The sequence below is a fragment of the Metarhizium acridum genome (assembly GCF_019434415.1).
Source record: "Metarhizium acridum strain ARSEF 324 chromosome Unknown scaffold_31, whole genome shotgun sequence".
NCBI classification, from domain to species: domain Eukaryota; kingdom Fungi; phylum Ascomycota; class Sordariomycetes; order Hypocreales; family Clavicipitaceae; genus Metarhizium; species Metarhizium acridum.
The window spans coordinates 2153104-2180942 of NW_027094018.1; the positions used below are offsets into that span (position 1 = coordinate 2153104).

At 51.0% G+C, this 27839-nt stretch overlaps 9 protein-coding genes across 10 annotated transcripts; 7 read left to right on the top strand and 2 right to left on the bottom strand.

Moving 5' to 3' along the window:
• Positions 1 to 1464: 1464 nt before the first annotated feature.
• J3458_005520 (uncharacterized protein) lies at positions 1465 to 4034 on the top strand. 2 transcript variants are annotated; one of them, XM_066118851.1, is made up of 7 exons: positions 1465 to 1916; positions 1984 to 2826; positions 2896 to 2943; positions 3007 to 3208; positions 3275 to 3349; positions 3407 to 3541; positions 3595 to 4034. In XM_066118851.1, the coding sequence occupies exons 1-7, from the start codon at positions 1632 to 1634 to the stop codon at positions 3732 to 3734; spliced, it is 1728 nt and encodes a 575-aa protein (XP_065976372.1). In that variant the 5' UTR covers positions 1465 to 1631; the 3' UTR covers positions 3735 to 4034. The 2 variants fall into 2 exon arrangements, with proteins under 2 accessions (XP_065976372.1, XP_065976373.1); XM_066118852.1 differs by having other exon boundaries at positions 1465 to 2826.
• A 524-nt stretch (positions 4035 to 4558) lies between these two features.
• On the top strand, positions 4559 to 7590 carry J3458_005521 (uncharacterized protein; the record flags this gene model as incomplete). Its single annotated transcript, XM_007808479.2, has 3 exons — positions 4559 to 5359; positions 5420 to 5968; positions 6025 to 7590. 3 exons carry the CDS (start codon positions 4559 to 4561, stop codon positions 7588 to 7590), a joined length of 2916 nt encoding a protein of 971 aa, XP_007806670.2.
• Positions 7591 to 8459: 869 nt separating this feature from the next.
• J3458_005522 (uncharacterized protein) lies at positions 8460 to 9637 on the bottom strand. Its single transcript, XM_007808480.2, has 3 exons — positions 9136 to 9637; positions 8816 to 9080; positions 8460 to 8747 (listed from the first exon to the last, which is right to left on the bottom strand). The coding sequence occupies exons 1-3, from the start codon at positions 9405 to 9407 to the stop codon at positions 8682 to 8684; spliced, it is 603 nt and encodes a 200-aa protein (XP_007806671.1). The 5' UTR covers positions 9408 to 9637; the 3' UTR covers positions 8460 to 8681.
• A 3248-nt stretch (positions 9638 to 12885) lies between these two features.
• J3458_005523 (uncharacterized protein) lies at positions 12886 to 14050 on the top strand. Its single transcript, XM_007808481.2, has one exon. It carries the CDS (start codon positions 13158 to 13160, stop codon positions 13761 to 13763), a length of 606 nt encoding a protein of 201 aa, XP_007806672.1. The 5' UTR covers positions 12886 to 13157; the 3' UTR covers positions 13764 to 14050.
• Positions 14051 to 14286: 236 nt separating this feature from the next.
• On the top strand, positions 14287 to 15854 carry LAP2_1 (Leucyl aminopeptidase yscIV; the record flags this gene model as incomplete). Its single annotated transcript, XM_007808482.2, has 4 exons — positions 14287 to 15193; positions 15260 to 15395; positions 15471 to 15577; positions 15637 to 15854. 4 exons carry the CDS (start codon positions 14287 to 14289, stop codon positions 15852 to 15854), a joined length of 1368 nt encoding a protein of 455 aa, XP_007806673.2.
• Positions 15855 to 15870: 16 nt separating this feature from the next.
• LAP2_2 (Leucyl aminopeptidase yscIV) lies at positions 15871 to 16476 on the top strand (the record flags this gene model as incomplete). Its single annotated transcript, XM_066118853.1, has 1 exon — positions 15871 to 16476. The coding sequence occupies one exon, from the start codon at positions 15871 to 15873 to the stop codon at positions 16474 to 16476; it is 606 nt and encodes a 201-aa protein (XP_065976374.1).
• Positions 16477 to 16509: 33 nt separating this feature from the next.
• On the bottom strand, positions 16510 to 17096 carry J3458_005526 (uncharacterized protein). The gene is made up of 2 exons (XM_007808483.2): positions 16861 to 17096; positions 16510 to 16804 (listed from the first exon to the last, which is right to left on the bottom strand). Exons 1-2 carry the CDS (start codon positions 16993 to 16995, stop codon positions 16586 to 16588), a joined length of 354 nt encoding a protein of 117 aa, XP_007806674.1. The 5' UTR covers positions 16996 to 17096; the 3' UTR covers positions 16510 to 16585.
• A 115-nt stretch (positions 17097 to 17211) lies between these two features.
• J3458_005527 (uncharacterized protein) lies at positions 17212 to 18222 on the top strand. Its single transcript, XM_066118854.1, has 2 exons — positions 17212 to 17404; positions 17471 to 18222. The coding sequence occupies exons 1-2, from the start codon at positions 17316 to 17318 to the stop codon at positions 17760 to 17762; spliced, it is 381 nt and encodes a 126-aa protein (XP_065976375.1). The 5' UTR covers positions 17212 to 17315; the 3' UTR covers positions 17763 to 18222.
• A 232-nt stretch (positions 18223 to 18454) lies between these two features.
• Positions 18455 to 24640, top strand: J3458_005528 (uncharacterized protein). The gene is made up of 2 exons (XM_007808484.2): positions 18455 to 19003; positions 19098 to 24640. Exons 1-2 carry the CDS (start codon positions 18940 to 18942, stop codon positions 24194 to 24196), a joined length of 5163 nt encoding a protein of 1720 aa, XP_007806675.2. The 5' UTR covers positions 18455 to 18939; the 3' UTR covers positions 24197 to 24640.
• The last annotated feature ends 3199 nt before the right edge of the window (positions 24641 to 27839 follow it).

Below are 27839 nucleotides of genomic sequence, written 5' to 3' on the forward strand. Positions count from 1 at the left end.
TTTTTGAACTCCCAACGTAAAGGGCAACGATCTCAACACACCATGTTACATGGTTACGCGAGGACTATGATCACGGGACCTAGGGCCGAAGGCCCTTACTGACTTCTTGTATTTATAGAGACCTTTGGTCGCGCGAGGCCTTGAGGGAAACTAAGGGCCTTTAATACCTAAGACTGTTGTTGGATGAATAGAGCCATTGCTCCAAGCTTCCACTGAGCCCTTGTCACATAGGATTTGCCTTCGCCGCGGTGTCATATGACGTCCTTGGAACTATCGAAATCAGAATCCTTCGCGGATAATTCTCACTAGAAATCACGATCAGTCTATTATTCCTCATCAGTTAAGTCTCTTACTAGGGAGAAATTCTTGGGCTCTCTTTTGTGGTAGCTTGATTTACTATAAGCCTTATGGCTTCCCGCAGAGAGAAAATTATAAAGTGTCAACTGTTGCTCAATAACTCGGCTACTCAAGATGTTATATCTATTATATTTAGTTTATTTTCGATGGAAATGTGCTGCTTTGAATTATGAAGTGGCAACTTACGACTAGTGAGTACTATCTGGTTCATTATGTGTCTTTTCCTAGTACGCCTTTCAACGCTCTCACGATCACGCTTATCTACAGCCAACTTGCCAAGTGAGGCCGCCTGCTTTAGAATCTCGTCCACACTTCTCTCCTCCAATAGCCGTAGCATACTCCAAACCTCGTCAGCTGACTCCCCGTCCCAAACCGGGGCACTGGTCGCATCCTTTGTAAATGCATCCGGTACTGTAGCAGGCAACTCTACTAGCAAGTAGTCACCGATTTGAGGCATAGATTCATCGATCACAGAACGGGGTGTTCTCAGTCCGACGGCGGTCTTGAGCCGTGCTTCTGGTCCCAGCTTCAGAGAACCAAGCGTAGACTTTAGTCGCCCAAACTTGACGTGGTATAGCTCATTGGTCGTAATCATATCGTCAATCTAGCTCATAACACTCCTCATGACTTTGTCAATTTCAGAATGTTCTAGCGGCGATGTGTACCCTTCTCCCTGATTTGCAGAGTCTGAAGAAGCTTCAAGGCGAATGCATCCAGAAGAACTACAGGCCGGCGATTCTTATCAGCTTGCCAAACCGGTGTGCGTAGGTCATTAATTCGGTTAGTAGTGTGCTGGAGAAAGGTTTCTTCAGTCCCCATAGAGGCTAGTGTAAGATGAATACAACGCAAAGGGATTCCGAAGTGTCTTCATCAAGGAGTCAAAGGAGGATGCATCGCCTTTGGCCAGCATGTAGTCGGTTCGCTCGCCTATCGAGTCACTCGGTGGTGAAGAGAATTGATGGGCATAAGTTAAACTAGGCCAAGACGGGACGACGCCTAATATTGCAAATCCGGGGCATTGAGCTCCTCTGTAGCTCCAGATAGTTTAATTGGTTCAAGAAGGCCGATGCGTTTCGGAACGAGCAGGTGTCACCCAACGTGAACTCTCCTCACCAGACCCCCCTCATGCATGCCATGTGCAACCCCCTCATATTGGGCGGCAGAGGCTGAGAAATCGCCCTCCCTCCAAACTTGAGCGTTGTTTTCATCAGCCCCTGCAGCCAGCAGTCGTCGTGACGCATTACGGCTGGTGTTCCAGCAGTTGCACATGCAATATGAGAATAGAGGCGACATCGTGGGAGGCCAAGGCCGCGGCCAAGCGGGCAAGCACAAGGGCCAGAATTCCACCTTCGTGGAGGCTGAGCGCAGACGACCTTCAAAGGGCCAAGAATCAGCGAGATCTCACAGGACCCTTTATTCGCCAATTTCTGCCACCGCATGTCAATAGCATCACCTCCAAGGATAGCCTTGAGCTGGTCGAGTCTCTGAGGCGAGGAGACCTGACCGCCGTCGAGGTCACGACGGCATTCTGCAAGACGGCTGCTGTCGCACACCAGATTGTGGGTTCAAAGCAATTCCCGTATCATCCCTGGCAAGTAGAAATCTGACGGGGGTTGGGCCAAGTAGAACAACTGCCTTCACGAGATATTCTTCGACGAGGCCATTGAGCTCGCAGCCCATCTCGATGCACACTTTGCTCAGCACAAAACGGTGGTAGGGCCCTTGCATGGCCTTCCAATCAGCCTGAAGGACCAATTTCATGTCAAAGGCGTCGATACGACCATGGGCTATGTGGGATGGATTGGCAGTAATTTGGGTGTCACTCACCCAAGCCAGATACACACACTCGAAAGCCAAGTTGTAAGCGAGCTGCTGTCTCTGGGTGCTGTGCTGTACTGCAAGACAAGCGTGCCGCAGACTCTTCTGTTTGGAGAGACCAAGAACAACATCATCGGCCAGACTCTGAACCCACACAACCAAAACTTATCATGCGGCGGATCGTCTGGTGGTGAAGGAGCGCTGCAGGCCCTGAGAGGCAGCACGCTTGGAGTTGGCACCGATATTGGTGGCTCGGTTCGTATTCCCGCCGCCTTCAACGGAATATTCTCCTTGAAGCCAACACCTCAGAGAGTGTCGTATCGTGATGCTGCCAACACGAACCCAGGACAGAACACCTATCGCTCTACTGTTGGCTTTCTCAGCACTTCGCTGGATGGCCTCGAGCTCATTTTCCGAGGAATTTTGTCTACGAAGCCGTGGTTGAATGATCCTGCTGTTGTGCCAATAGCCTTTCGTCAGGCCATTATTGATGATTACACCTGCCGCGTGGAACTCAACGGATTAGTCAAGGAATCCAAGCAGCCGCTAAAACTTGGTGTTCTATGGACAGATGGCATTGTCCAGCCTCACCCTCCAGTCACACGTGGCCTGAACATTCTGGTAGCTGCACTCAAACAAGCAGGCCATCTGGTATGTCGTTGTAGACTAAACTATATTTTGTTATTAGCTTCTATGAGGCTGACCATACCCCAACATCAGGTAGTCAATTGGAATCCACCCTCGCAAAGGACGGCCGGTAGGCTGCATGTAAGAATAATGGCTGGTTCGCAACACAACCCTCAACGCGGGTCACTAATCACAGGTTAATAGGAATCGTTTTTAACGGCCGACGGCGCACATGACATCCACGGGCACCTCGATCTATCTGGGGAACCACTAATAGCAGATCTTCAGGAGGAATTCCAGCTGAAACCCCCCATTGGGCTGCTCCAATACCAGGAAAATACTCTAGAGGGGCTCTCTTATGAGGCTAAGTATTCAGACTACTGGAACCAGACCGCGAGTGATGACGGTAGGCTTTATTAACCTGTTGACCAAGATGCAATGAGATTGTAAAGCTGATTTTGTCCGGGCCTAGGTCAGATTGTGGATGCCGTCATCATGCCTGTTGCTCCCCATGCGGCAGTTATCCCTGGAAAGTATTACCACACAGGTAGGATCACGTCTCATATCAATCACTATGAGAATGAGAGGCTAATCATGCATTTAGGATATACCAAGGTTATCAACCTGCTGAACTACAGCGCGGTCGTAATTCCCGTGACGAGAGCCGATAAAAGTATTGACACTATAGATGGTAGTTATTGCCCTGAAAATGAGACAGACCAACGCAACTGGGATGCATGTATGTTTACTTCTCTGCTCTGCTTCTGCCAAGCACGCTGATTCTGTTTGCAGACGATCCTCAAGTCTACGATGGAGCGCCAGTCGGAGTCCAGCTAGTTGCTCGAAAGTTTGAAGAGGAAAAGATTTTGGCCATTGCAAAAATAGTGGTTGCTGTCCTTGAGGAGGCAAAAAATATGAGAAAGAATGATTGAAGAAACAAGATTATTTTGGGTGAAGCTTTCCAGCTTTTGAAGACACATCATCTTGAGTCGTTAATGTTCCTAAAGGGCTTGGGATGGAGGAGGTGAGAGGGGTTCGATATCGCATCTTGTATTTCGTCAGTCCATCGGCCCTGGGATAGCTTTCTAGACCCTCTTGAGCAATTCCTGAACATTGCATATGACGAAGAAATCGGCGCCGAAACTTCTTCCACAGTTAATTGCTGGTACGCGTCCCGGAACTCGCCCGACGCTATGTGAGAGCTTTCCTCATGAGGCAACGGCCGGAGACGGGTTTGCCATGGATACCCCTAGGAACTCTAAACGGATGTTCCACCAAGCCCTGGACGTGAAAACTTTGTCGAGTCCTGCCAGAGGTTGTGAACGACGTGACTCGAGCGGGACTGAGGATTCAGGAATGACAGGTTGAAAGGCAGCCATGTTGAATGTGTATCTCGTATTGGCGGGGAAGTGGAGGATCTGCAGTATCTTGTCAGGCAACCAGACGTTAAAAGGTGGCGAGTCAGCAAAGTCTCTGGTGCCCGTCGCGCAATCTCGAGGCAGTAACACCCACCTTCGGACTCACAAGGGTCAAAGCGAGCATCACGATGAAGATAAAACTACGCCCTTTGCTTCACGAATGCCAGTTTGAAGCCCAAGACTCTGGAATTCACTTGACTCAATTGCTTAGTTGATGCTCTAGTCCGGTATCAATCAGGACCTTTGTCGTTGCCATTGCATTTTTTTTTTTTTTTTTTTGATAACGCGGCCACGAAGATTGCATATAATAATACACAAACATCTCTCCAACTCATAGCATGGACAACCACGACTTCGATCCGTTTGAGGATGTGCCGGACCATCTGAAAGTCTCGGGCCAAGGTTGGGCGGCCAAGTTTAATCCAGCCGTCCCGCGCATCTTGGACCTGAGTCTTCAGCATATAATCATGCCCAGTGTATCCGAGGTGGTTTGTGTCAGATTCTCGCCAGATGGCGGCCTCGTTGCTGTTGGCATTGATTGCGGAGTTCAGATCTTCAAAACAGATACCCGACAAATGTTTTGTGAGATGAAGCACGGCCTGACCCAATGGGGGCAGCCTGATTTGGTTCGTGCAGTGTGCTTCTTAGCAGGAGGTAATGTTTTGGCCGCTGCTGGTGATGATGGAAAAGTCAGGCTGTGGGATATCAATAGTCGGAGCATCATCCACACCTTTCTCGGGCATGAAGCGACAGTTACTTGCCTAGAATTATCCAAGGGCTCTAGGTTCCTTCTTTCGGGTTCTGAGGACAAGACGGTGCGCTGTTGGGATATAAACTCTGGTCAGGAGGTGGCAAAAGGCGTACTATCCCATCGCCTATTATCGCTTTCACTTTCTCCGGATGCAAAGATTCTCGCTGCAGGAACTCCGCATGGAGCTCTGCTGCTAGATGGGACTACCTGTGGCCTTGTCGGGAAAGTTGGAGAGCATGATGCCCATGACAATATGGTATATTCTGTTGCATTTTCTCCTGATGGCAGCCAACTTGCGACTGCCGGTTCTGGTAAGATGGTGGGAATTTGGGACATGTTGCCGTCTGGTGGTGAGCCTAGGTTCTTGCGTGCCATAAATGGGCATGAGGTACGTACGGTCATGCTCATCTTTTCCAACAATCCAACCCAACTACTAATTAATTTATAGGATGTGGTCCTATCGGCATGTTGGGCAGAGAACGGCCGCTGGATTATATCTGGCTCCAAGGACAGAAGCTTCTTGATCTCAGACTCAGAGTCTGGCAAAATCCAAGCCACCGTGTATGGCCACAGCAACGTAGTTCTATCAGTCACTTCTATGCCTACACAGTGTCTTTCTGCTACAGCAGGCTCTGACCTTGGACGTGTCATGCTCTGGTCTTACAAGATTCGCGCTGAGCCTGACATGACTCCTATATCGGCGCCTCGAGCCAGCTTGAAGCGACCGGGATCCGGCCTGCCGTTGCATTACCTGCCGCCATCGAAGAAGCACTTTCCCATCTTTATGGGAGACGAGGAACGTGACTGGTCTGCTGCCACCTTGCTTATTCGTGAAGTTTGTATGCTCAAAATGATTGACCAACTGACTGATAAGCCTGAGTGGTGGCTCAAAATTCGTGATCCCGATATTACGGCTAAATGGAAGGCTGAGGCTTTGGGAATAGATTGGACAGCCTATCGGCAATATGCTGATTTTACAACTGCCATGGCGGATGCGGTATGTCACGAAAACAGAGGAGCAAATGTACTTGTGCTAACCTTGAGCTGCTACAGTGCATCGCTGAGATGCAAAAGAAGGCCGAGTTGTATGAGAAAACGGGTCTGGTTCCGGTTTTCGATTACTCGGCCTGCGTTGTCAAGTCCGATACTATCGCGGCAGACTTATTCGGCAAGCTCAAGGGGGCTGTGATGCCCCTGGAGAATGTTCCCGAAGACCAAAGAGACTGGCACCCTGGCAGCGACGGCAAGGTCCTTGACCTTGTTCATCCATCCCTATGGCCTTTAGTGTACGGACGCACGCGCATTCTCGCCGACAAGACCTGCAATGTTCAGGATTGCATTAGCTCCTGCGGGCAAGGGAGTGTTCTATCCAAGCCAACGAGCGCTGAACTGGTGATGAAGCAGCGCTGGCCATATGGACAGGACGGTTTGTCGATCCCGTCCTTGTCTCTCAACTTTCAGTGGCTGCCGTGCGATGTAGTGGTTGATGCAGACGGGCATGCTACGATTGACAGCTACATTAACAATCTGCACCCCTCTGAACATGCCGAACTGTACAGTATAATTGGTGGATTCATCGAACAATCGCTTCCGGCGTGGGACATTATATACCGCTGGCCAGACGAATTCAGCTTTCAACGATTGGTAGCAGAAAGAGTTGGTCCGAACTGTACGACGCCCGACATATGCCAGCACGAATGCGACCCGTCGAACAGGCCTCTCAATGAAGGCGAGCGCCCTCGGGAAGACGATGAGGCTTCTCTTTCTCCTTCTTCTTCTTCTTCTTCTACTTCTACCGTGGGCTCCGAGAACAATTCTGTTCGCGATCAATTAGACACCGAGTGGTTTGACAGGACTCACAAGGTCATCTTGCCAGATGCCGTGCCCGAACAGAACCCGAAACCCGATCGATGCTTCCACCTGACGCCGCAAGACGTCAGGTCGTCGCAATTCTTCAATGGCAAGTCTCGTATCCAGGTCATTGTGAAGCTGGCCAACATTCATCTAACGCCCAAGAATCCCACCTACGACGGCGGCTCGTGGCATATCGAGGGACAGCTGAACGAGCACATTTGCGGCACCGCTCTCTTCTACTACGACAATGAGAATATCACAGAATCTCGTCTCGCATTCCGAACAAGGTCGAACCGCGAGGAGCTTGATACCGGGTTGGACTACCGGCAATCCGATTACAGGTCAATAGCCCGCACCTTCGCCATAGATCCTACGCCGCCGCATGACAGTACCGTGCAAGACATCGGATCAGTACTCACTAGAAGCGGCCGCGCTGTTTTCTTTCCAAACCTCTACCAGCATCAAGTCCAGCCGTTTTCTCTGGCCGATCCAGCACGCCCCGGTCATCGGAAGATTTTGGCTCTATTCCTGGTAGACCCGGCTATCCCAATCATTTCTACGGCGCAGGTGCCTCCTCAACAACCTCACTGGAGGGGTGGTCCGGGAACACAAGAGGCATTGTCTTCAAATGACGCGGCAACCGATGTCATAGGCTGGGCAGAGGCTGTGCGAATCCGGGCAGAGCTTATGCAGGAACGATCTGCTTTGCAGACCCAGACGAATCAGGACTATGAGAAGGCTACTTTTAATTTCTGTGAGCACTAGGGTTGTTTTAGATATTTCCTTCCGTACAAGAGTTTTGAAAAAAATGTTCCATACAGCACCGCAAAGTCAGTTGGGCTTTGTGCTTGATTTGCGGAATAGTTTCGCGAAGGATTGACCGTCCCCCCGTTGGCAGCGGTGGTTATACTCCCACAGAAATATGTGAAATTTGTAAACAAAACCAACTTAAAAATGAAATTCGCCACATAATACGACCACGGAATAGATATCCAGACTGCTCGGGCCAAAGACTAATAGCCCGGCGAGTGGCAGAATGAGCAAGGACACGTTGGCATGTTTGTAAGAAATACTCCATGCATCAGGTATCACGTCTGCCCTTCTGATCGTCAAAAGTTACAAAGCTCAATCAGTGATGCCGAGATGGCCGGCCAAGTTATTCTCCGAAACAAGGGACGACGCTGCATGTATAACTCAGCTGCCAGGAATTACGTACAGAATCGTTTCAATATCCGTCAGCCGCCGTGCCTTAACTGCCCTCTTCTGTCTTGATCACGTTTTATTTTTACCTATATACGATCGACCTAGTCATGGTGAGCAGCGAGGACTCGTGTCAGTTGGTGACACCCAACAGAACGAGGCCATCTCAATATACGAAACACGACCATCGGGTGACTGACAACACCATCTTGTTTTTCAGCTGGCTTGGGGGCCACAGGGGGCCATTGGGGGGGGCGCAAATCCGTCAATGCAAGAATATTGCTTACCAGGCTGTGGCTGACGCGAAACGTGGTTGTGTGTCGTGAAGCCGTGGGCTTATTCCTAGCTACATGTGGTCACTGTGCAAAGCCACAAAAGTCAAAGCACGATTGGTACAATGAATCCAGCCAATATTTTCTGTATTTCTCTCCGTGGTAAAACTCTCCGAGCATCTAAATGAGTGACAGGAAGCGCGTCCGTGAGCCGATAAACCAATCAACCGTGTACAAACATCCAAACTCTTTGTTGGCCAAGGTCCCCAATCTCTAGGCTTCTCCAGGAATTCAAGATATCTAAAAGTCTTGTCAAGACTTCCTTCCTGTGAAAATGCAACTTTTGTCGCGGATAAGGGGAGTCGAGGCAGCAAGTGCAACGACTTACTTGTGGCATCTGCGCCACTGGACGGCGAACTTGACTCTGAGCTTGCCGCTGATGTGGTCGACCTGTTTTGATGGCTTTAGTATTCAATCCCATCAACTACGGCTTGTCACATAGCAAGGCTTGGACTTACGGCAATGAGGGCAGGGAGGTGGGTTGGGGTGATGGCGCAAGCCGTGTTCATGTTGAGAATAGCAGTGCTGCCACCGCAAGGCGACCAAGACTCGATGCCAGCGCGGGACTTGAGGTCAAAGTCGCCGCTGAAGTGTCCGGGAAGCTTGATGGCATAGGTGACCGTCTGGGGGTTTCCGGTGAAGGAGAAGACGTTGCTGCACTGGCCATTGGCACTCTGGGGTATCTCGGCAAATCCAATCATGTCGGTGTCGAGAATGGAGAACCTTTATACTTGTTAGCGGGGGACAGGGCTTTTCACACAGTTGAGAGCTGACGTACTGGAATCCGGAATCAAACTCCATGTTCAGAGTGAGCTTGCAGTTCTTTCGCCAGTCAGCGGCCTTGGTACCAGGGCCAGTCTGCACCTCGTATGCGGAGAAGGTGGCCTCGAAGAGCGTCCCAGTGGCATCGACTTGGACATCGGCGGTGCCAGCAGGGCAGCCGGTTCCAAGGAGGCTCACTCCGTGGATCTTGACCTTGGAGGGACTGTTGGGGTTGGGAGCAGCGGCCGCAAGGCCGAGGAGTGGGGTGAGGAGTCCGAGAAGAAGCATTTTTGAAATACAGAATTCAAAATACGAAATGGTTGATGGTGTGATGAAGAGCGAGTTCTTGATCTGGAGATGTCCTGATGGTGTATATCTGAGTGATGATGAGTCTTCTCGTAGGAGTATCTGAGAGGATAGCAGCCCTTTATATACCCATCTACATATCCGTTTCCTCGGAACGATGGATGGGAATGTCTTGGCTCCTAGCCCCCCCTTCTTTTGCAGCTGAGGTCTCGTACTGTCACGGTGGTTGTGTGAATCCAAGCACCGTGTCTCCAATAAGCCCACAAGAACCAACACTGCGGTCAGCCGCTTCATGCCTCCTTTCCTCCACGGAGAGCGTCTGGGCGTGGATTTGTTGATTACGAGAAAGGGCTTGATGACGGACATCCAACCACAAACGGAAACAGACGCACCTCAACTTGACCGCCATGCCTGCCTTGTGTAGGGCGCGGCGGCGTTTCTCACCTCGAGAGCCCAACACCAAAGAAAAGAAAAAAGAAAAGAAAAGAAGAAAACGAAGCCATCACTGCACCATCCATCAGAGCAGCGCGCGCGGACCCCTGTCCAGCATGGCAATGTTTCTGACGTAGTATACAGCATTGTCATACGTGACTTGCACAAGGCTCAGTAATACAAACGTATGCCTAAAATCACCCAGTAGACAATATTGGTACCTGAAGCGGCCAAGGGCGGATTCCTGCGTTTGGATGCAAAAGCTGAAGTTCAGCTGGGCAAATTCATGGTGCGGGCTAAACCAACCACTTTCATCGGGTGACTAAGTGATGCAATGCAGAAGCGTCTCGACCGCAATAGGCTTCGTATTTCGTGGTAAATGGCTGCTGATGGGCTTTCCCTTTCCCCAGGCGTACGTCTGCCGAAAGAAGAAACGACGAGTCGGCACATTCCGTTGACCGAGCTTCTTTCAGCCACAACAGCCCAGGTTACCAGAAATCAATAAACCCCTGAGGGCGATCAAGCCCCCGATGAAACAATGGCCAGGAACATGATTGGACATTGAGGGAGCCGTCTCGGAAGGCAAGATGGCAGGTTGTGTTTGTCTGGACTGAGCACTTGATCAAGGCTAGCGACGTGAAGAGTCGTCGTTGTTGTTGTTTTTTTGCACCACTGTGCGGTTTCACGCTTGCGTCTAATGGAGATGATTTGGTGAAAATACCCTTAAGCACACGGATAAAGTTGTCAAGCTCGGGATTTGGCTTCGCCTATACAGCCCTATGCCATAGTATGCGGGCTACGTGGTGGCTTAAGCCTCTCGGTACACGTCCACCTATCCGATGTCAAAAGCTGTCTCGTATTTCATTTTTTTATTCTCACCATTGCATTTCACTTATTTATAACTGGGCAGATCTTCCCCAATTCACACTGGTACTGGTCTTCAATATTGGCGTTTCAGCTGTCGCTGCAGGTTTGTCCAAGGCGTGGTGGTCCAATCTATTGGAGAGAGATGGCAAAGATGCTTTGATATCTCCAGGCTCAACACGGCGGTGTGTTACGGAGTAATACCCGCCATTTGCCTTGGCAATATGACTTGTCAGCCGCCAACGTCGGGTGGTCGGCGTGCTGATATTCTCTATTCTCTCCTCTCTAAGAGCCATGACTGCCACTTTGCACCAAACAATGACCAACTGTTTTATGAATGAGCGGAAGCTTACACCCTTCTGAGACTGGTCGACCTTTGGAGGGTCAATGTCGTGGACATGGTTGTCTGCGCTCTACGCCTTGACCATGGCAGGAGTCTCACTGTCTCAGCTGCGCTCGGAAGCGAGTGCTGCGTATCTTTTGTAGAGCCCAATCACAAAACACAAGACTCGGATGCCTCCAGTTTTCCATCACGAGCTGGTCCTCTAGAAGAAGAGAAATTCAGCCTTGGTTCTCGTCAGAGGAGTCAGTTGCGGCTAGTATACGAAGTGCCGCCATGGGTGATATAGGTGATATTTTTAGAGTCGTTTGGCTCTTCTATTATATCATACCCATGTGACAAGAATCTCTAGAAGAAAGGCTGTACTTCTGTCTCGTAACTATATTTCTAGAGTTTTGTCTAGTTTCGTATCGCCAGACTTTCATTTTGCGTGCGTTATGGCTACTTTGAACGTTGTGCTCGACCCCGTCTTTTTTTTCCTGAAGGCGTCCAAGATGATGCTGTCGTTTACAAACATCTTGGAAACGATCTAAGCTTATTCTCCGCATTTCCGTTCAACTGTAGTCTCATCATCTCCCATGCTGGCTGCCAGCCGAGAAGATTAGCTCTCGTAGAAGCGCGGCTCGAGCTGTGAGATCTGTTGACACTGGAGGCTGTTTTCAAAGTTCTATTGCAATATTTTTTCTTATGCTCGGCCTTTGTGCCATGTGCAGAAAGGATACTGGGCAGCTAAGCTACTTTATAGTCCCTTCTTCACTCGGCGGAGCTTGTAGAGTGTAATACCGCCTGGAGAAACTGTCGTTTGTTACGGTAGGTGGTTTGAAGGCTAGTGACACTGTTAATGTAATTGGTGTTGAGGCTGTGATAGTAGGACAACGCGAATAGCAATCCTTTATGGTACAACGTGTTGAGGGCCGAGTCTGAGGCTGGGAGATGGTCAGAGTGCCTCTTTTTGAGAACTTGAAGCATTCTCACAAGACTTTAGACTTTAGACAGTAAATCGGTCACAGCAAAAAGTTATCAGAGGCTCATTTTGGAGCTTCATTTGAGACAATTGTGACACCGCCATCACGTCTCCAAATCAATCGACGACTATCAGAAATATTCCAATTAAGCCAGAGAGCAAAAATTGCAGACGCCTACGAGATTATTGCCGTAGATGTGAAAGTATCACATATCATCGCATCGCACCGGTTCTGGTCCGTCAATATATCACGGCTGGGTGGCTGTGTCATGTCCTCATTGCGCCATGGGGTCTGGGGCCCTGGCCATGGCCAACATTTGAATAAAAGGCACCATTGACCGCGGCCGTCAAGCCAAAGGGCCAGCCAAAGCAGTCTGGTCCGAATCTGAAAATCGGAGGCTTGATTTTCTCTCAGATGTCGACGCAACATCCACCAAGCTATCAACAAGTTACGGGCAGCCCATCAAGCGAACTACACGCAGCCAGGGGCCAAATCGTGTGGAAGAGCCCGGATGACACAACGGTGGCACTCGAGGCACGACCCAAGAGCCGCGCAGATGGGAGCTTGACTGGACTGGCCCAGCTGAGCGTCGAGGTGCCGCTTAAGGCAAAGGACTTGGATCTGCTTCTTGCGTGTTGGGTGGCGAGGCTTGTGGCAAGAGTCCAAGGCCATACTGGAGGAGCAATTGCCGTCAAACAAGTGTGAGTTTTTTTCCTCTTTGTGCCGAATGAGCGTTCCTAGCAAAAGTAGTAACTGGATAAGCAGGGAACAATTTCAAAAGTTGGCGCGTGCGCAACGCAACATGGCCAGATTCGGCGGATTTGCAGCCGCGTTTTGACCGAGCAAACTTGAAGGCCGACGTCAACCCAATGTTGATCCAAACGCCAACGCCGTGACTGGCGCTCATTATTTCTCCCTCAGCCATGGCCCATCTTCATTATCGACCATCCTCTGTTCAAATTGATGTACTGTTCAGGCTCCCAAAAAGGGCAGGTCGGTCCTTTTGCATGAATTCTGAAGAAACTCCCCACTTCAAATGACGACGTCGAGATTTTGAAACAGGCTGCAACATTAATATATCATCTTGCAACAGAACCACCCCTCCGGACTCAAACAAAACAAATCGTCTGGATGGCAGTTGTCCGCGGCATCGTTCTCATCATTCTTGCCGTGTCGCTCGCCATCGCGTACGTCGCGTTGCCAACAAGACGCACACTCTACTCCTCGGCAGCAATCACGCCTCTCAAAATGGCTGCAGAAGCAAATCCCCTCGACCGACTAACGCTCAGCCTCAGTCAGACGAACACCTCGCCTCCCACCGTGCGCGTGACAACCACCAATGAAAGCGACCGTCCATTTACCATCATCACGTACAGCTCGCCGCTGGATTCTGTCGCCTTGGCCCTCGATTTACTGAGCATCACCCCCGACGGCGCAGCAGAGCCACTGAAATTGCGGACCATCCAGGCGTCGAGGCTCTGGCCGCCAGACCCCGATTCGCTGGTGGAATTGGAGCCCGGGGCCAGCGCGACCAACGACTTGGTGCTCAAGAAGCCGGAAGTCCCTATGGGCAAGTTGGGGAAGAAGGCGACCGTGTTCGTCCAAGGACGTTGGATGGGTGTGTTTGCGAGGGCCAAGGACAAGATTTCGACGGACGATTTGGAGACTATGGCTTCTCAGCCTGATGCCTTCGAGGGCGATTTCATGAGTAAGAGCATCGAGATTAGGATTGACTAATGGCGGCAAAAAATGAGCCCTTTATTCTTTATGGTTGAATTTGCAACGCACATTTTGATATCATTCTGTTTCTGCCGCTCAAAGGCATTGGGACTTTTGATCGAAGAGGGCGCTTAGCTTCGGGTGCGGGGCCTTTTCTTGGTTCTGACCGACGTACCGAGTACCCGATGCGACTGACTGACAGTGAGCCCTAATTAAAAAAATAAAAATGAAAAAAAAATAATTGATCAAATCTGGACTGGATTGACCAATGCCGCCGTTCAATAGGGATTTTCGCAGGAACTTTTGTTTATCAACGGGCATGCGAATGCCGCGTCTATAGCTACTAGACGCAATCCCATGTCCAAGCCAATTATCAATCGATGGATACAGGTCACAAACTACTCACGGGGGCAGCTGTTAGTGACCCACACGTGACGGCCTAAAACAAGAATGTAAGGTAACAGCAGCAGCCCTTTGGCAAAGCGTGCCGGGCCGCCGTACCGTATGAGAAATCCAAGAGGAGCGTTTTCCCGTAGAACACATGTCGTGGCTTTCCATCTTCAAAAGACCTCGTCTTGTTCCATTATCCGAGTCATTACTACCAGCTTCATCCAGTCTCCTCCGTCGCGGATTCGCAACAGTCACCACCATGGCCAACCGCGATCCCACCACTCTGTCCAACTACTCGGCTTGGCGCACCAAGCACACCACCGTCAACTTCAAGCTGGACTTTGACCAGAAGCTCCTCAAGGGCACCGCCACGCTGCAGCTCGAAAGCCAGACCGATAAGGGGAGCAACGAGGTCATTCTCGACACCAGGTTCATCAACGTCCAGGGCGTCAATGTCAACTCGGCCGAGACCGAGTGGGAGCTGAAGCCTCACAGCGACCCCTTTGGCGCTCCTCTCCGCATTTCTGTTCCCGAGGGCGCCGCCAAGGGAGACGTCATCAATGTTGCCATAGATCTGGAGACGACGGCAAAATGCACTGCTTTGCAATGGCTCACCCCTGCTCAGACGTCCAACAAGAAGCACCCTTACATGTTCTCGCAATGCCAGGCCATCAATGCCCGGTCCATCTTCCCTTGCCAGGACACTCCGGATGTCAAGTCTAGCTTCACGTTCAAGCTCACTTCTTCATTGCCTGTCGTGGCTAGTGGTGTTCCTGTTGGAGACCACACCCCGGCCGTGGGCACCGAGAAGACATACGAGTTTGAGCAAAAAGTTCCCATCCCGTCGTACTTGTTCGCCGTTGCCTCTGGTGATATTGTATCCGCCAAGATTGGCTCGAGAAGCGTGGTTGTTACAGGACCTAACGAGTTGGATGAGTGCAGGTGGGAGCTGGAGCGGGACATGGACAAGTTTATGGAGGTTGCTGAAAAGCTCGTCTTTCCTTACAAGTGGGGAGAGTACAATGTTCTTGTTCTGCCTCCCAGCTTTCCCTACGGAGGTGAGTCCCGTGTCGCCCAGTTATACACTTGGTAGCGAAATCGCCTTTGCTGACAAAACTTGCCAGGCATGGAGAACCCCATTTACACATTTGCTACCCCTACCATCATCAGTGGTGACCGTCAGAATGTGGATGTCATTGCCCACGAGCTGAGCCACAGCTGGAGTGGTAACCTGGTTTCCAACGCAAGCTGGGAGCACTTGTAAGTCGCCTTGCCTCGCCTCGTGATATTAAGTCCGGCACCGACGGCTTTGTGCTAACTGTCAATCTCACACAGCTGGCTCAACGAAGGATGGACTGTCTACCTTGAGCGCAGAATCCAGTCAGCCATCCACGGTGAAGCCGAGTTTGACTTTTCTTCAATCATTGGCTGGAAGGCTCTTGGTGCGTGTCCATATCAGAGTTTGCCCGTATCGGCAGAGGGTAAGACTAACCCTAGACAGAGGACTCGGTCGAGCTCTTCGGCAAAGACCACGAGTACACCAAGCTCATAATCAGCCACAAGAATGTCGATCCCGAGGACGTCTACAGCACCATCGCTTATGAAAAGGGCTTCCACTTCCTGTACTATCTCGACCGACTCGTCGGCCGCGAAGCCTTTGACAAATTCATCCCTCACTACTTTGCCACGTGGTCCGGCAAGTCTCTCGACTCTTTCTGAGTTCCGGGACACCTTTATGGACTTCTTCAACAGTCTAGGTGACGAGGCTATCAAGCAGAAGATTGCCACCATCGACTGGGACGGTCGCTTCTACACCCCTGGTCTGCCTCCCAAGCCAGACTTTGACCTGACCATGGTGACTGCTTGCTACGAGCTGGCCACCAAGTGGAAGGATGTTGTGGGTTCAACTCTTCAATCTCACGTGGATCGAAATTCGAAGCATGCTGACAGGCGCCAGTCATTCGAACCCAAACCAGAAGACGTCTCATCTTTCACGGCCAACCAAAAAATCGTCTTCCTCGACAAGCTTCAAGAATCCGGGCCCCTCTCTGCCGAGCGTGCCCAGCTGCTCGGAAAGATGTACGACTTCATCACTTCCAAGAATGTCGAGCTCAAGTCCTCGTACTACCGCGTTGCCCTGGACGCCAACGACCCTACGTGCGTGTATGGCGTCGCTGAGCTGCTGGGCTCCGTAGGCCGCATGAAATTCGTCCGCCCTCTGTTCCGAGGCCTGAACAAGGTGAACCGCAAATTAGCTCTGGAGACGTTTGAGAAGAATAAGGAATTTTATCACCCAATCTGTAGGGGCATGGTTGAGAAGGATTTGGGCATTCACAGTTAGATATTTTGAAGAAACAACCCCGGAAGAAGAACAGCATTAATGCGAAAAATAAAAATTGGAAAAAGAATCAAAAGGGGGGAAGGCGTAGAAGCTCCAATTCTCAATTTGTCTACTCAAGCCAAGTGGAAGTGCTCATAATCTCAGCCCACGTCTTCCCATCATCCCTATCAAACTTTTGCACGGCGAGGACATTCTTTGCGCCGAAATTGCCGTATAGATGGGGGAAACCGCCCTCCCACTTGATGGGGTCTGCAAACTGGTCTAGCTGGAACTTGAGCACCCACAGGGCGGATGTGGCCGAGAAAAATCTGTCGCAAGTAAGGGGGATCTGGAAAGTGGTAAGGAAGAGCAAACTCGAGCCCGGTTTTGGGTGGTGTGCCGTACCTGTTGGCCGGTGCTCAGGTGGATGAAACCATCTTGCTTGTCGAGGTCAGAGAGGGGATATTCCTGGGGGATAGGCTCGGGCGGGGCAGTTGGGACGATTTTGTAGACGTATTTCGGGGGCGACTCGGCCGACATCTTTGCTAGAATTGGGGATGTATGCGTAGAATTGAGGCAAGCTCCGACATGCTCATGGGATCCGGGGAGACAGGCTACCTAAAGTACCTAGCAGTAGCGAGAGAGTCAATAAATACATGTGGTGGGGGGAAACTTGAAAGTTGGGAGGGTTAACCATTGGCATGTTGACCCACTTCCCTTGACAGCTTATCCTGGATCAGATTCATTCACGTTCGTCCAGCATCAGAGACCAGTATTCCGGTACGGGACGGGAGAACGCCGCAGTGACGGCCACGGTGGTCGCGCCGGCATGAATTCTTACAATTCCCAAGCACAGCAACATGTCCCGTGGACCTGGCGCGTCTACGCTCTGCTTGCTATCTTCTCTGTCTGACCAAAGGATCGGCGAAAAGGTCAGGTTCCTCGGATGGTGAGACCCCCTCGGACAAACCCACGACCAAAAGAAGATGCATGGCTGATGGTTGGAATTGTTCAGTGTCACGGCATACAACACCGGGACGGCATGTTTGACACTCGGCCACGTGTATCCCAAAGACACCAACGTTTTGGTATCAGTCAATATTGAGCTGGTGCTAGAGACCCTTCAGCCTGGCCTGGCGCGTGTGGGAGAATGGCTCAACATAATAGGCTATGTCATTGATGGTCCAGCGTGTGATGCCGAAACCACACAGAGCGTAGGTGCACACGTGCAGGCTTTGATGGTCTGGTCAACGGGGCCGTTGGATGTTCAGCAGTATGAGAGAGAGGTTGGGGATGGCTTATTATAGTTAGCCTTATGGCACTGATGTTTCGTTTTGTTTTATTTTTATTTTTATTTTTATTTTTTTAACTTTTATTTTCAAAAAGCCGGGGTGGGCCGGGCTGGTGAGGTTTGGATGATAACGCGTCATGTGTGGTGCGGATATAATCAGAGGAGAGATTGATGCTTGGGTTCACAGTTCGAGCATCGATTCAAGACCAATATTTGGGCCTTGCGGGTAGGGACGCAATACGTCTTTCTCGAGTGATCTGTTCATAATTTTCATGGTTTGATTTTGAAAAGTCAATCCTCGGCTCTTTGGCGCTCGAGTGACACGAGACATGACTTGGGATGCCCACGGTCTCAAAGTGAGTGGAACCCAGAAAAAAAAAATAAACTTGAGACGTCCGTTTGATTGTTTATGCTGTGTGACCCATTCTAATACTAGGCATCGCCGTTTTCAATAGTACGTAGATGAGCCATTTGTGAGGTCAACGGATCAATTGATGTCCAAGTACCTGGACGCGGGCGCCAACTGATGCGGTTTGGGCAGGTGCAGAAGCCCCTGTTCCTTCCTTCCGAAGCTACAGTGGGTTGTACAACGGTGGATGCACGTGAACCCTTCCGCCTGTCAGCTGTCATGGCACTCAATGACAGCTCAACTGTGCGCGCGACCGACCGACTGGACCGCGTCTCACCTGTTGGCAACAGTCCGGAAACATCGCCGTCCCACAGCCACGACTTGTTTTTTTCCGGCGAACCTTGACGACGTTACGATTTTCTGTACGACATACGAGTCGCTGCAAATACCTGCGACAACCCGCAGCATCACGGCCAAAGCCCGGACGTGTTCTCGCGAGCCACGACCCCTCGCAGAAGTCGAGTGTTCGAGACGGCCGTCCCCAATTGTGTCGTCATTCCGTCCCCTGACTGTGTGCCAGCTTCGCAAACTCCCCAAACCTGCCGCAGCTCTGCAGCCACCCGCAGGCTCGTTCCTCAGCGCATGACAAATAGCATGCACCCCAGTCTTTGATGGTGATTCAGCTTTCGAGATCGCACATGTACATCTTCTACTCGATTGGCGTGGTTTCCGGACAAGGCCCCCTAATCCGTACCTCGTGAAGCAATCCAGCTAGGCGCATTCTGTACAGAGACCCTCGGTCATTAGGGGACCAGCCCAGGTCCCCGCAGGCAATTTAGCAGCCATGGCGCCTGCAGGTGGTGGGAATATCAAGGTGGTGGTGAGAGTGCGTCCGTTCAACGGCAGAGGTAGGTAGACTCAACGCAAACCCGCATGCTTTTCCCGCTGTCTTTTGGACAGAAGGCTGCCTGGCCATTGCATGAGGTACTTACTCGCGCCTAGAAATCGACCGAGGTTCGAAATGCATCGTCGAAATGAAGGAGAACCAGACCGTCCTTACCACCCCAGATGGACATGGCGGCAAGGGCGCAAAGGATACTGGAGCCAAGACTTTTGCTTTCGATCGATCATATTGGTCCTTCAACAAGGAGGACTCGAATTATGCTGGCCAGTCGAACCTCTTTGATGACCTTGGAGCACCGCTTCTCGACAATGCTTTCCAAGGCTACAACAATTGTATCTTTGCCTACGGTCAAACCGGTTCAGGGAAATCCTACTCCATGATGGGCTATGGGAAGGAAGTTGGCATCATTCCCAACATTTGCCAAGAAATGTTTAACCGCATAGACGCCATTCAAGCGGACAAGGCGACTAAATGTACAGTCGAAGTCTCCTACCTCGAAATCTATAACGAACGCGTGCGGGATCTGCTTAATCCGGCAACAAAAGGCAACCTGAAAGTTCGAGAACATCCATCGACAGGTCCATACGTAGAGGATCTGGCAAAACTCGTCGTTGGGAGCTTTCAAGAAATTGAGAATCTGATGGACGAGGGAAACAAGGCTAGAACAGTTGCTGCCACAAACATGAACGAAACATCCAGTCGAAGTCATGCAGTCTTCACCTTGATGCTCACCCAGAAAAAATATGATGCAGAGACCAAGATGGAAATGGAAAAGGTCGCCAAGATTAGCCTGGTTGACTTGGCGGGTTCTGAACGTGCAACCTCTACAGGCGCCACCGGTGCTCGATTGAAAGAAGGCGCCGAAATCAACCGGTCACTATCAACACTTGGTCGGGTCATTGCTGCGCTGGCGGATTTGTCGACCGGAAAGAAGAAGAAAGGCGCAACTCAAGTCCCTTACCGAGACAGTGTTTTAACATGGTTGCTGAAGGACTCTTTGGGCGGAAACAGCATGACGGCAATGATAGCAGCCATCAGTCCTGCCGACATCAATTACGACGAAACCCTCAGCACTCTGCGATACGCCGACTCAGCCAAGAGAATCAAGAACCACGCCGTTGTCAATGAAGATGCCAATGCCCGTATGATCCGGGAATTGAAGGAAGAATTAGCCTTGCTGAGAAGCAAGCTTGGCGGTAGCGTGGTTGGGTCAGGTCAAGCAGCAGTTCCGGGAGAACCAGTTTATGCAGAGGGCACGCCTTTGGAGCAGCAGATGGTATCCATCACCACTTCTGAAGGTTTTGTCAAGAAAGTATCCAAGGCGGAGATTGCTGAACAGCTCAACCAAAGCGAGAAACTTCTCTCTGATCTGAACCAGACATGGGAGCAGAAGCTCCAGAAGACAGAAGAAATTCACAAGGAACGAGAGGCTGCCTTGGAAGAGCTTGGTATCAGCATTGAGAAGGGCTTTATCGGTTTGCATACACCGAAGAAAATGCCACATCTGGTCAACTTGTCAGACGACCCTCTTCTTGCCGAATGTCTTGTTTACAATCTCAAGCCTGGAACCACGACCGTTGGCAACGTCGACACAAACGCTGATCATCAGGCCAACATTCGACTAAACGGAACAAGAATCCTCCATGATCACTGTAAATTCGAAAATAATGCTGATGGGACCGTTACTGTAGTTCCTTCAGAAGGGGCATCAGTCATGGTCAATGGCAAGCGGATAACAGAGCCTAAGCAGCTTCACTCTGGTTATCGGGTCATTTTAGGCGATTTCCACATCTTTCGATTTAATCATCCCATGGAGGCGAGAGCGGAAAGGGCAGAAGTTGGGCAAAGCCTGCTGCGGCAGTCGATCACGGCTAGTCAGTTGCAAGCCTTGGATCGCACGCCCTCTCCTCGGCCGGGTCATGAGAGGTCAATGAGTAAGGTTTCGGACATTGGTGACTCTCGGCCAGGATCACCGGCTCCTTTTTTGCGAAATGGCAGGGACTCGGACTGGTCTCTCGCTCGACGAGAGGCGGCTGGTGCTATCCTTGGCACCGACCAGAATTTTGCCAGTCTAACGGATGAAGAGCTCAACGCGTTGTTTGAGGAAGTACAGAGGGCCCGCGCCGAACGTGTCAATGGTCGAGAAGATGGCGAGGACACCGAGTCCGTCACTTCTTACCAGATGCGCGAAAAATACATGTCCACCGGAACCATCGACAACTTTTCGCTCGATACAGTATTGACAATGCCATCAACGCCAAAGCAGGGAGAACAGGATGATCGTTTGAAGGAAGCTCGAGAGGAAATGCAAAACCAATTGGAGAAACAAAAAGAGGAGTTCCAAGAAAAGTTGAAGAGCGCAGAATCTGCCAACGTCGAGGTTGAAGAGATTAGAAAGGAGAAAGCCAAGATGGAGGCCGCTCTTCTAGAGCTGAAGGAAGATATGCAAAAACAACTCAACCTGCAAAAGAAACAGTACGAGGAGAGGATTGACAAGATGGACCCCCTCAAGCGGCCCAAGGCGAATCCAAAGCTTTCTGACAAAGAGATTGAGCAAGCAAAAAAGGCCATCAAAGTCTGGCGCGGCCGTCACTTTGTCAAAATGGCTGAAGCTGTGCTACAGAATGCTGCAGTGTTGAAGGAGGCTCAAATTATGAGCAATGAGCTTGACGAGAGTGTTGTGTTCCAATTTACTGTTGTAGATATAGGACACGCACTCTGCTCATCTTACGACATGGTCCTCAACGGGCTGACTGGCGAGGGTGAGGATGCGGCGCTGGAGGAGGCCCAGAAGCCTTGTATTGGCATTCGTGTCATCGACTACAAGCACAGTGTTGTCCACCTCTGGAGCTTAGAAAAGCTGCACGATCGGGTTCGACAGATGAGGCAGATGCACCAATACCTGGACCAACCAGATTATGCGCAGCATTTGAGTCTCGACAACCCGTTTGTGGAAACTTGCATGCCATCCTATACCCTGGTGGGAGAAGTAGACGTGCCCTTGCGAGCTGTCTTCGAGAGCAAAGTCCAGGATTTCTCTCTCGATGTCCTATCGCCTTATACATCTCATGCTATCGGTATCGTCAAGTTGTCTTTGGAACCATCTCATGCCCGAGCGCCGACAAACACGTTGAAGTTTAATGTCGTCATGCACCAGCTGCTTGGATTTGCCGAGCGAGAAGGAACCGAAGTCCACGCGCAGCTCTTCATCCCTGGCGTATCGGAAGAGGATGGCGTCACCACAACCCAAATGATTAGCGATTTTGACGAAGGTCCGATACGATTTGAAAGTGTTCACAACATGAGCGTCTCAGTATTTGCTCCTCAGGACGTCACATTACGGGCTGCAATCTTCGCCAAAGTCTCGGCAATGCACTTGGATAAGCTCCTCAGTTGGGACGACATCCGAGACGCTGGCCCCCTGCGTGACAATTCAAAGGGGACACGCATCAACGAATCACAATTCTTCACCCAAGAAAAACATGACCTCCTTTCTCGCGTTCAGATCATGGAGTTGAACGAGAATGGCGAATACCAACCGGTCGAAGTCAGCCAAACGAGTGAATTGGACACGGGCACATTTCAACTGCATCAAGGTTTGCAACGCCGAATCGGAATAAACATTTCTCATAGTTCGGGAGATGCTCTGCCTTGGGGCGATGTTGCCGCTGTGCGTGTTGGCAAAATCCGACTTGTTGATTCGGCTGGTAAGACCCCGGATATGGGTGCCAGTGAACCTGACGTCTCTTTGAAGCTTGCTTCCAACCCAATTTTCCGCGAGAACCCCAACGGTACACGGAGCATAACCATCTATGCTCAGTGGGACTCAAGTTTACATAATTCTCTCTTGTTGGACAGAGTCACAGCGGATAAGTACCGCGTGCAGATGACGATACATTGGGAGATCAGCTCGGAGAAATTGGCGGAACCAATGAAGTTTATCCAAAAGGTGTGCGTGCAAATCCTGTCACGAACATTTGTGCGCCAGACATCCATGTTCTCTTCGCTCTGGCAAAATGTGAGATTTGTGCGCTCATCGACCGGGATTTTTACTCTCACAATGCGGCCCGCTCCGATCAAGAGAGTGGGTGACCTGTGGCGCATGAATAGTCAACATGATTACGTCAAGGGGGAGGAAAACCTAACGAGCTGGGCTCCTCGTGGTGTCTCTCTCGTGAGCGACTTTATTATGGCGCGCAAGAAGAGAAGACGCGTAGCCGAGATTGGCGCAGTACAAACGACTCTTCAAAGGCTTGGGGTGGACATTACCACTGCTCCGGCAGCGGAGCAAGAACCGGAGCCTGAACCGCTCCCGGAGGTTAAAGCAATTGTGCTAGACGACGATGACGACCTATTAAATGACACTCCCGACACGTCCCAAGCACCCTCCATCGATGAGGACTCTGATGACGAAGGCCAAGACGAGGAGACAATCAAGGTAGAACCACAAGAACCAGCGGATTCTCAGGAGGAGCAAAAGCCCCTCGAACCAGAGTACAACGACCACCAAACCGACCTCCTCGAGAAGTCATTAAAACTATGGACCAAATATCCCGACCCATTGTCGAGCATCCTCGGCCCGGCAAACACCAGCCCTCCCGCAAATGGCATCACCCCCGAGTCCTCGCTCCCACCAAGCCTCATCACAACTATCATTCGCGTTCCCAAGAATCCCAAAGTCTTGAAGGGCGGCTATTTACTGGTCCCCAACAACGATTCCACCCGTTGGGTCAAGCGTTTTGTCGAACTCCGCCGCCCGTACCTGCATATTCACTCCGCCTCTGATGGTGACGAAATCGCCCTCGTGAGCCTCCGCAATTCCCGTGTTGACAGCCAACCCGGTGTCCTTGGGCTCTTGCACGGACCGGACGACTACGATGCGCCGCAGAGCAATTCCGGCCCAGACTTTACACCCGGTCACCGCCGCACAGCTTCTGGGCGCGTGATTTCTACCATTTGGACCGGCCCTGGCGGCGGTTCCTCTGGCAGCAGTGGGCAGGGATTGCAGCGCCTCAGCGAACGCATGCAAGCCGCTGTGTTTGCCATCTACGGTACAGACAACACGTGGCTATTTGCTGCACGTAGCGAACGCGAGAAAATGGACTGGATCTTCCGCATCGACCAAACATACTTGTCCAACACCGACAGTGCCACCAACAGCGGCATCATGAGCCCATACCAGGGGAGTGAGTACTAGTTTACTTTACACTTGACGACATTGATCCCCTCTTTCCCTCCTATTACGGGACCAAAGGGTTGTTTAGTCTTTTTTTTCTTTGTCTATGAGCTATTTCATCCGTTCCTAATTATCTTTTTTTTCGGTGCATACGCAACTCAATGCAGGCGGCTTAGATGACCAACTTAGATTATACCCCGTTGAATTGGAGGAAAGAAAGAATGGGAGCAAAAGATCATGTAAAGTCATTTTTTAATGAAGAAAACGAGATGTAAAGAGCCACAGATGGATACTCTGTGGACTTTGGATATCTCTAATTCGAAGGATGAAAGGACGAAGAATAGAGATGGATTTTTGGGGTTTACTACAATGTCTGTAGGATAATTGAACTGTGATGAGCTGATGAAATGTTTGCCGTAGCGGGCAACGAGTTGCTCAAATTGCCACTGGTGCCCGTTGAGACGGTCGTCTTCTTAAGGTGAATGATATCTACCAATGGATTGTCCTAATCACCACCCACATTCTCATGGTCATTCATTTGAAGCCCATGGCTATTGACCCTCTCCAAACTGTCGGGCTGGCGTCCTGGTATCTGGCCCCCAGTCCCGGTGACGGCAAGAAGGCCGGCATATCCTTGGCAAACAACGCATCTTGGGACCGAACATCCCGGAAGCCCAAGGGGGTGTGGAAGAATATCGGGGCAAACAACGGAGACGCCGCTGCCTTTGTACACCTGCTCCGTTCTTATATGCATGGTATGCAATAACTTACAAGAAAGGAAGCGCCGAGCCCCGTAAGCGTCCATCCGTACTGATTGGAGCCTCCGTCGCATAGCTGAAAAGGGATGAACATCGAACGAGCTTGGGAGACGAGGGGCAAAAGCACCGTGGGGTGTAAATGCCGTCGTTGCAAATATGCCACAATGTATGTATTTGATGCGAGAGCCAAGTCTGAACGGAGTTCCACTCCTTGTTCTACCCACAAAATTCGTGTCAGTTTCGACAGGTGACTTCAGTAATTCACGTTGAACAATACAATGCATCTGGTAGCCGGGGCCTGTCCGCCGAAAAGGAATGGATGCTCTTCAGCACCGTACCCAGATTGCCGGTGCCGCTAACGCCAAAACAAGGACCAAACCCATAGACCACTTCCGGGGTGCTAAAATGGAGTGAGTGAAATTGTCACGCATTAGCTGGCCCAAAAGAAGTGACATGTTACAAATACTTCACCGCCCAACGGGACCAGATCCTGCACTGTGCGTCTTGATAACTTGTGATCAAACCAAGGCAGCTACGCACTGGCTTCGTCAACAACGACCCAGGACCGCGGTTTGGGCGATAATAGTAATCGGCACGCTTGCTGCAGTACAGACCGCATGTCCCCATACCAGCTGTGTTCAATGGCTGACGACGGCCAGAAGGCACTTCCGCGCACAGGAAGCACAAGCTCGCTCGGCTGGCAGGGGCTAGAGGCTTGAGTGGGCGCTATTCTTGTCGCACTACGGAGGGAGTACTTGGTGTGAGCCAGAACCAAATTGTCGGGTCATTTACCCAGGCAAAGCCGGGGTGCACCCCGGCTCCCGTGTTGAGACGGTCGTGGATAGTTTCGGGCCCAGATGAACGCCTCCTTTATTGTCTACGCAGTCGTTACCTACTTAGGTAAGTACTCGAGGTAGTGGTTAACTTGCAGGCGCACATACTGTGAGGGACCAACAGCGTCAAGACCTGGCGTCAAGTTGACATGACGTGGCTGCGGGCGGCAAGACGCCACGAAGCATCCATCCACATCTTTCACCAGCTTGCGTCAAGCATCATAGGTTATAGGTCGGACAACATGTGTTCGAGTACTACCACTGTAGGCTGATCGTATGCCTCGAGCCCGCACTCATATGCTTGTGGCGAAAAACCTGGGGAAGATGCCCGAGTCGAGACGGTTATACCCGTGGTCTTCACAACTGCATAAATGCTGACATCCGAGGTGTCAATCAGTCACAGTCGACTTTCCCTGCTCCATCGTTGTTGCCTTCAATCCCATTTTCCAATGCTCTTGCAGCCGATTCATCATCGCCTTGTCCTTTGCGAGTGAGTGATTTTAGCCGAGGTGGGAAAGTGCGACCTTGGCCAGGGTATCTCCTCCCTGTTCTCTGGTTTTGCAGATGCAGACAAAATGCAAGCTAAATGAATGACTAAGTAGGGTCCTGTACCCGGATATTGCTTGGCTTCGGTAGATGCATCATTCATCAGCTTGACCCATCAGTTCGCCCTCCCTGCCTCGACGCCCGCCTGGAAGCCTCCCCGGGGACTCGGAAACGGCCAGTGCTGAGAGAGTCAGTCAACCAGTCTCTTAGTCGTGGTCCTTTGCTCTTGGGACTAGGTGGGGGGTGAGAGCAAATGTCGGATGATTTCTTATTGATGTCGTCTATGTGATCGGGCTTTGAATGATGGCTGCTTTGCTCGTATCTTCCGCCAATGGCACATGCGCCCTTGGGTGAATTTTGCTTGCTCGGTACGAAATCCACCGCCCCTTCTCTGCATCGAGGTGACAGACATCTAACTTTCATAGAGGACATCTGGAGGCATTCCGCAAATCTTGGTTGGTGGCACAGCGTAGACCCTTGTCGCCAAATTTCCCCGTCCCATATGTATGACGACCGTAGCTCAATGCTGTACGCAGTTTGTTTCTGGCAGCAGAACCCAGCACTCAGGACAGTGCTGCCGCCCCTGCATCCAATAGCCCTGGATATCTGGCGTAACAGTTGCCAGGCGGGGAAAATGAAACAACCAAAAGCAATCGGTTGAGCAATTCCGCGCTGCACTCCACCAAGGCAGGAGGCAGTTGGAACGATTAGGAAGTAACCAGCTGGGTCAAGCTCGTGAGACATTGATGGCGTCGTAAGACAAGACAGCTCCCAACAGCATGGCCCTTCAAAAGCGGGTGTAGGTAGCCCAGGGACACCCGACCCGGATAGTCGGGAATATCACCTGCTTTCAAGTCTGAAATGGGAGGAGCGCCACGCCTGCTTCAAACCGTTTTGTCTCTCCTTGAGACTTGAACTCGAGATAGGTCATTACTGGGCACTCCGTATTATTCGTTCATTGACAATACCAGTAGTTACTCACAACTTGCCGCAATGCCAACTTACAAGGGTCAATCCTTCTTGAACCCTGGCTCCTTAGTCCAGTATCCCCGTCAAATCACCCCGCTGTCACCCCCATGCGAGAGATTAGCTGAACCAACGTATCGGGCCCAAAAGGCTCCAGAATCTCCAAGACAGAGGCGGAGCTAGCCGGACGTTCAGGCATGCATGAAAACGGAGCATGGGTCTTCTCTGAAAAAAGAGAAAAGCAAAGTACCGAGCGAGTTTATGTTGCTTCTGCTGGTCGTGCTTTAGAAAGCCCGCAACCTACGCCCTCGCCTCGTAACTTTCCCATATCCCAAGTGTTTTCAGAAGACGGTGCTGACTAGCATGGCGACAATCATGAGAAACCCAAATTGACGAGGAAAAATCCATGTGTGCTTTGTAGCTTCCATCTCCCCAATTTGCCCTGTTGTCAATATTCACGGTCAAACGGCCAACGCATCTTCATGCAAACCTCGTCCGAAGCAACTTGGAGCAGCATTTTGCCGAAACCCACCGAAGTGCCCCAGTGCCTGGTTTTGCTGC

Bases quoted from the DNA above. Each gene is read 5' to 3' on its own strand.
- J3458_005528 (XM_007808484.2), top strand. From the start codon at position 18,940: ATGGCGCCTGCAGGTGGTGGGAATATCAAGGTGGTGGTGAGAGTGCGT. The intron at 19,004-19,097 runs GTAGGTAGACTC...ACTCGCGCCTAG, and splicing joins GCGTCCGTTCAACGGCAGAG to AAATCGACCGAGGTTCGAAA.
- J3458_005522 (XM_007808480.2), bottom strand. From the start codon at position 9,407: ATGCTTCTTCTCGGACTCCTCACCCCACTCCTCGGCCTTGCGGCCGCT. The intron at 9,081-9,135 runs GTACGTCAGCTC...ACAAGTATAAAG, and splicing joins GAGTTTGATTCCGGATTCCA to GTTCTCCATTCTCGACACCG. The intron at 8,748-8,815 runs GTAAGTCCAAGC...CCATCAAAACAG, and splicing joins ACCTCCCTGCCCTCATTGCC to GTCGACCACATCAGCGGCAA.
- J3458_005527 (XM_066118854.1), top strand. From the start codon at position 17,316: ATGTCCCGTGGACCTGGCGCGTCTACGCTCTGCTTGCTATCTTCTCTG. The intron at 17,405-17,470 runs GTGAGACCCCCT...GGAATTGTTCAG, and splicing joins AAGGTCAGGTTCCTCGGATG to TGTCACGGCATACAACACCG.
- J3458_005523 (XM_007808481.2), top strand. From the start codon at position 13,158: ATGGCAGTTGTCCGCGGCATCGTTCTCATCATTCTTGCCGTGTCGCTC.
- J3458_005526 (XM_007808483.2), bottom strand. From the start codon at position 16,995: ATGTCGGCCGAGTCGCCCCCGAAATACGTCTACAAAATCGTCCCAACT. The intron at 16,805-16,860 runs GTACGGCACACC...ACCACTTTCCAG, and splicing joins ACCTGAGCACCGGCCAACAG to ATCCCCCTTACTTGCGACAG.
- J3458_005520 (XM_066118851.1), top strand. From the start codon at position 1,632: ATGAGAATAGAGGCGACATCGTGGGAGGCCAAGGCCGCGGCCAAGCGG. The intron at 2,944-3,006 runs GTAAGAATAATG...ACAGGTTAATAG, and splicing joins GGACGGCCGGTAGGCTGCAT to GAATCGTTTTTAACGGCCGA. The intron at 3,542-3,594 runs GTATGTTTACTT...TTCTGTTTGCAG, and splicing joins CCAACGCAACTGGGATGCAT to ACGATCCTCAAGTCTACGAT.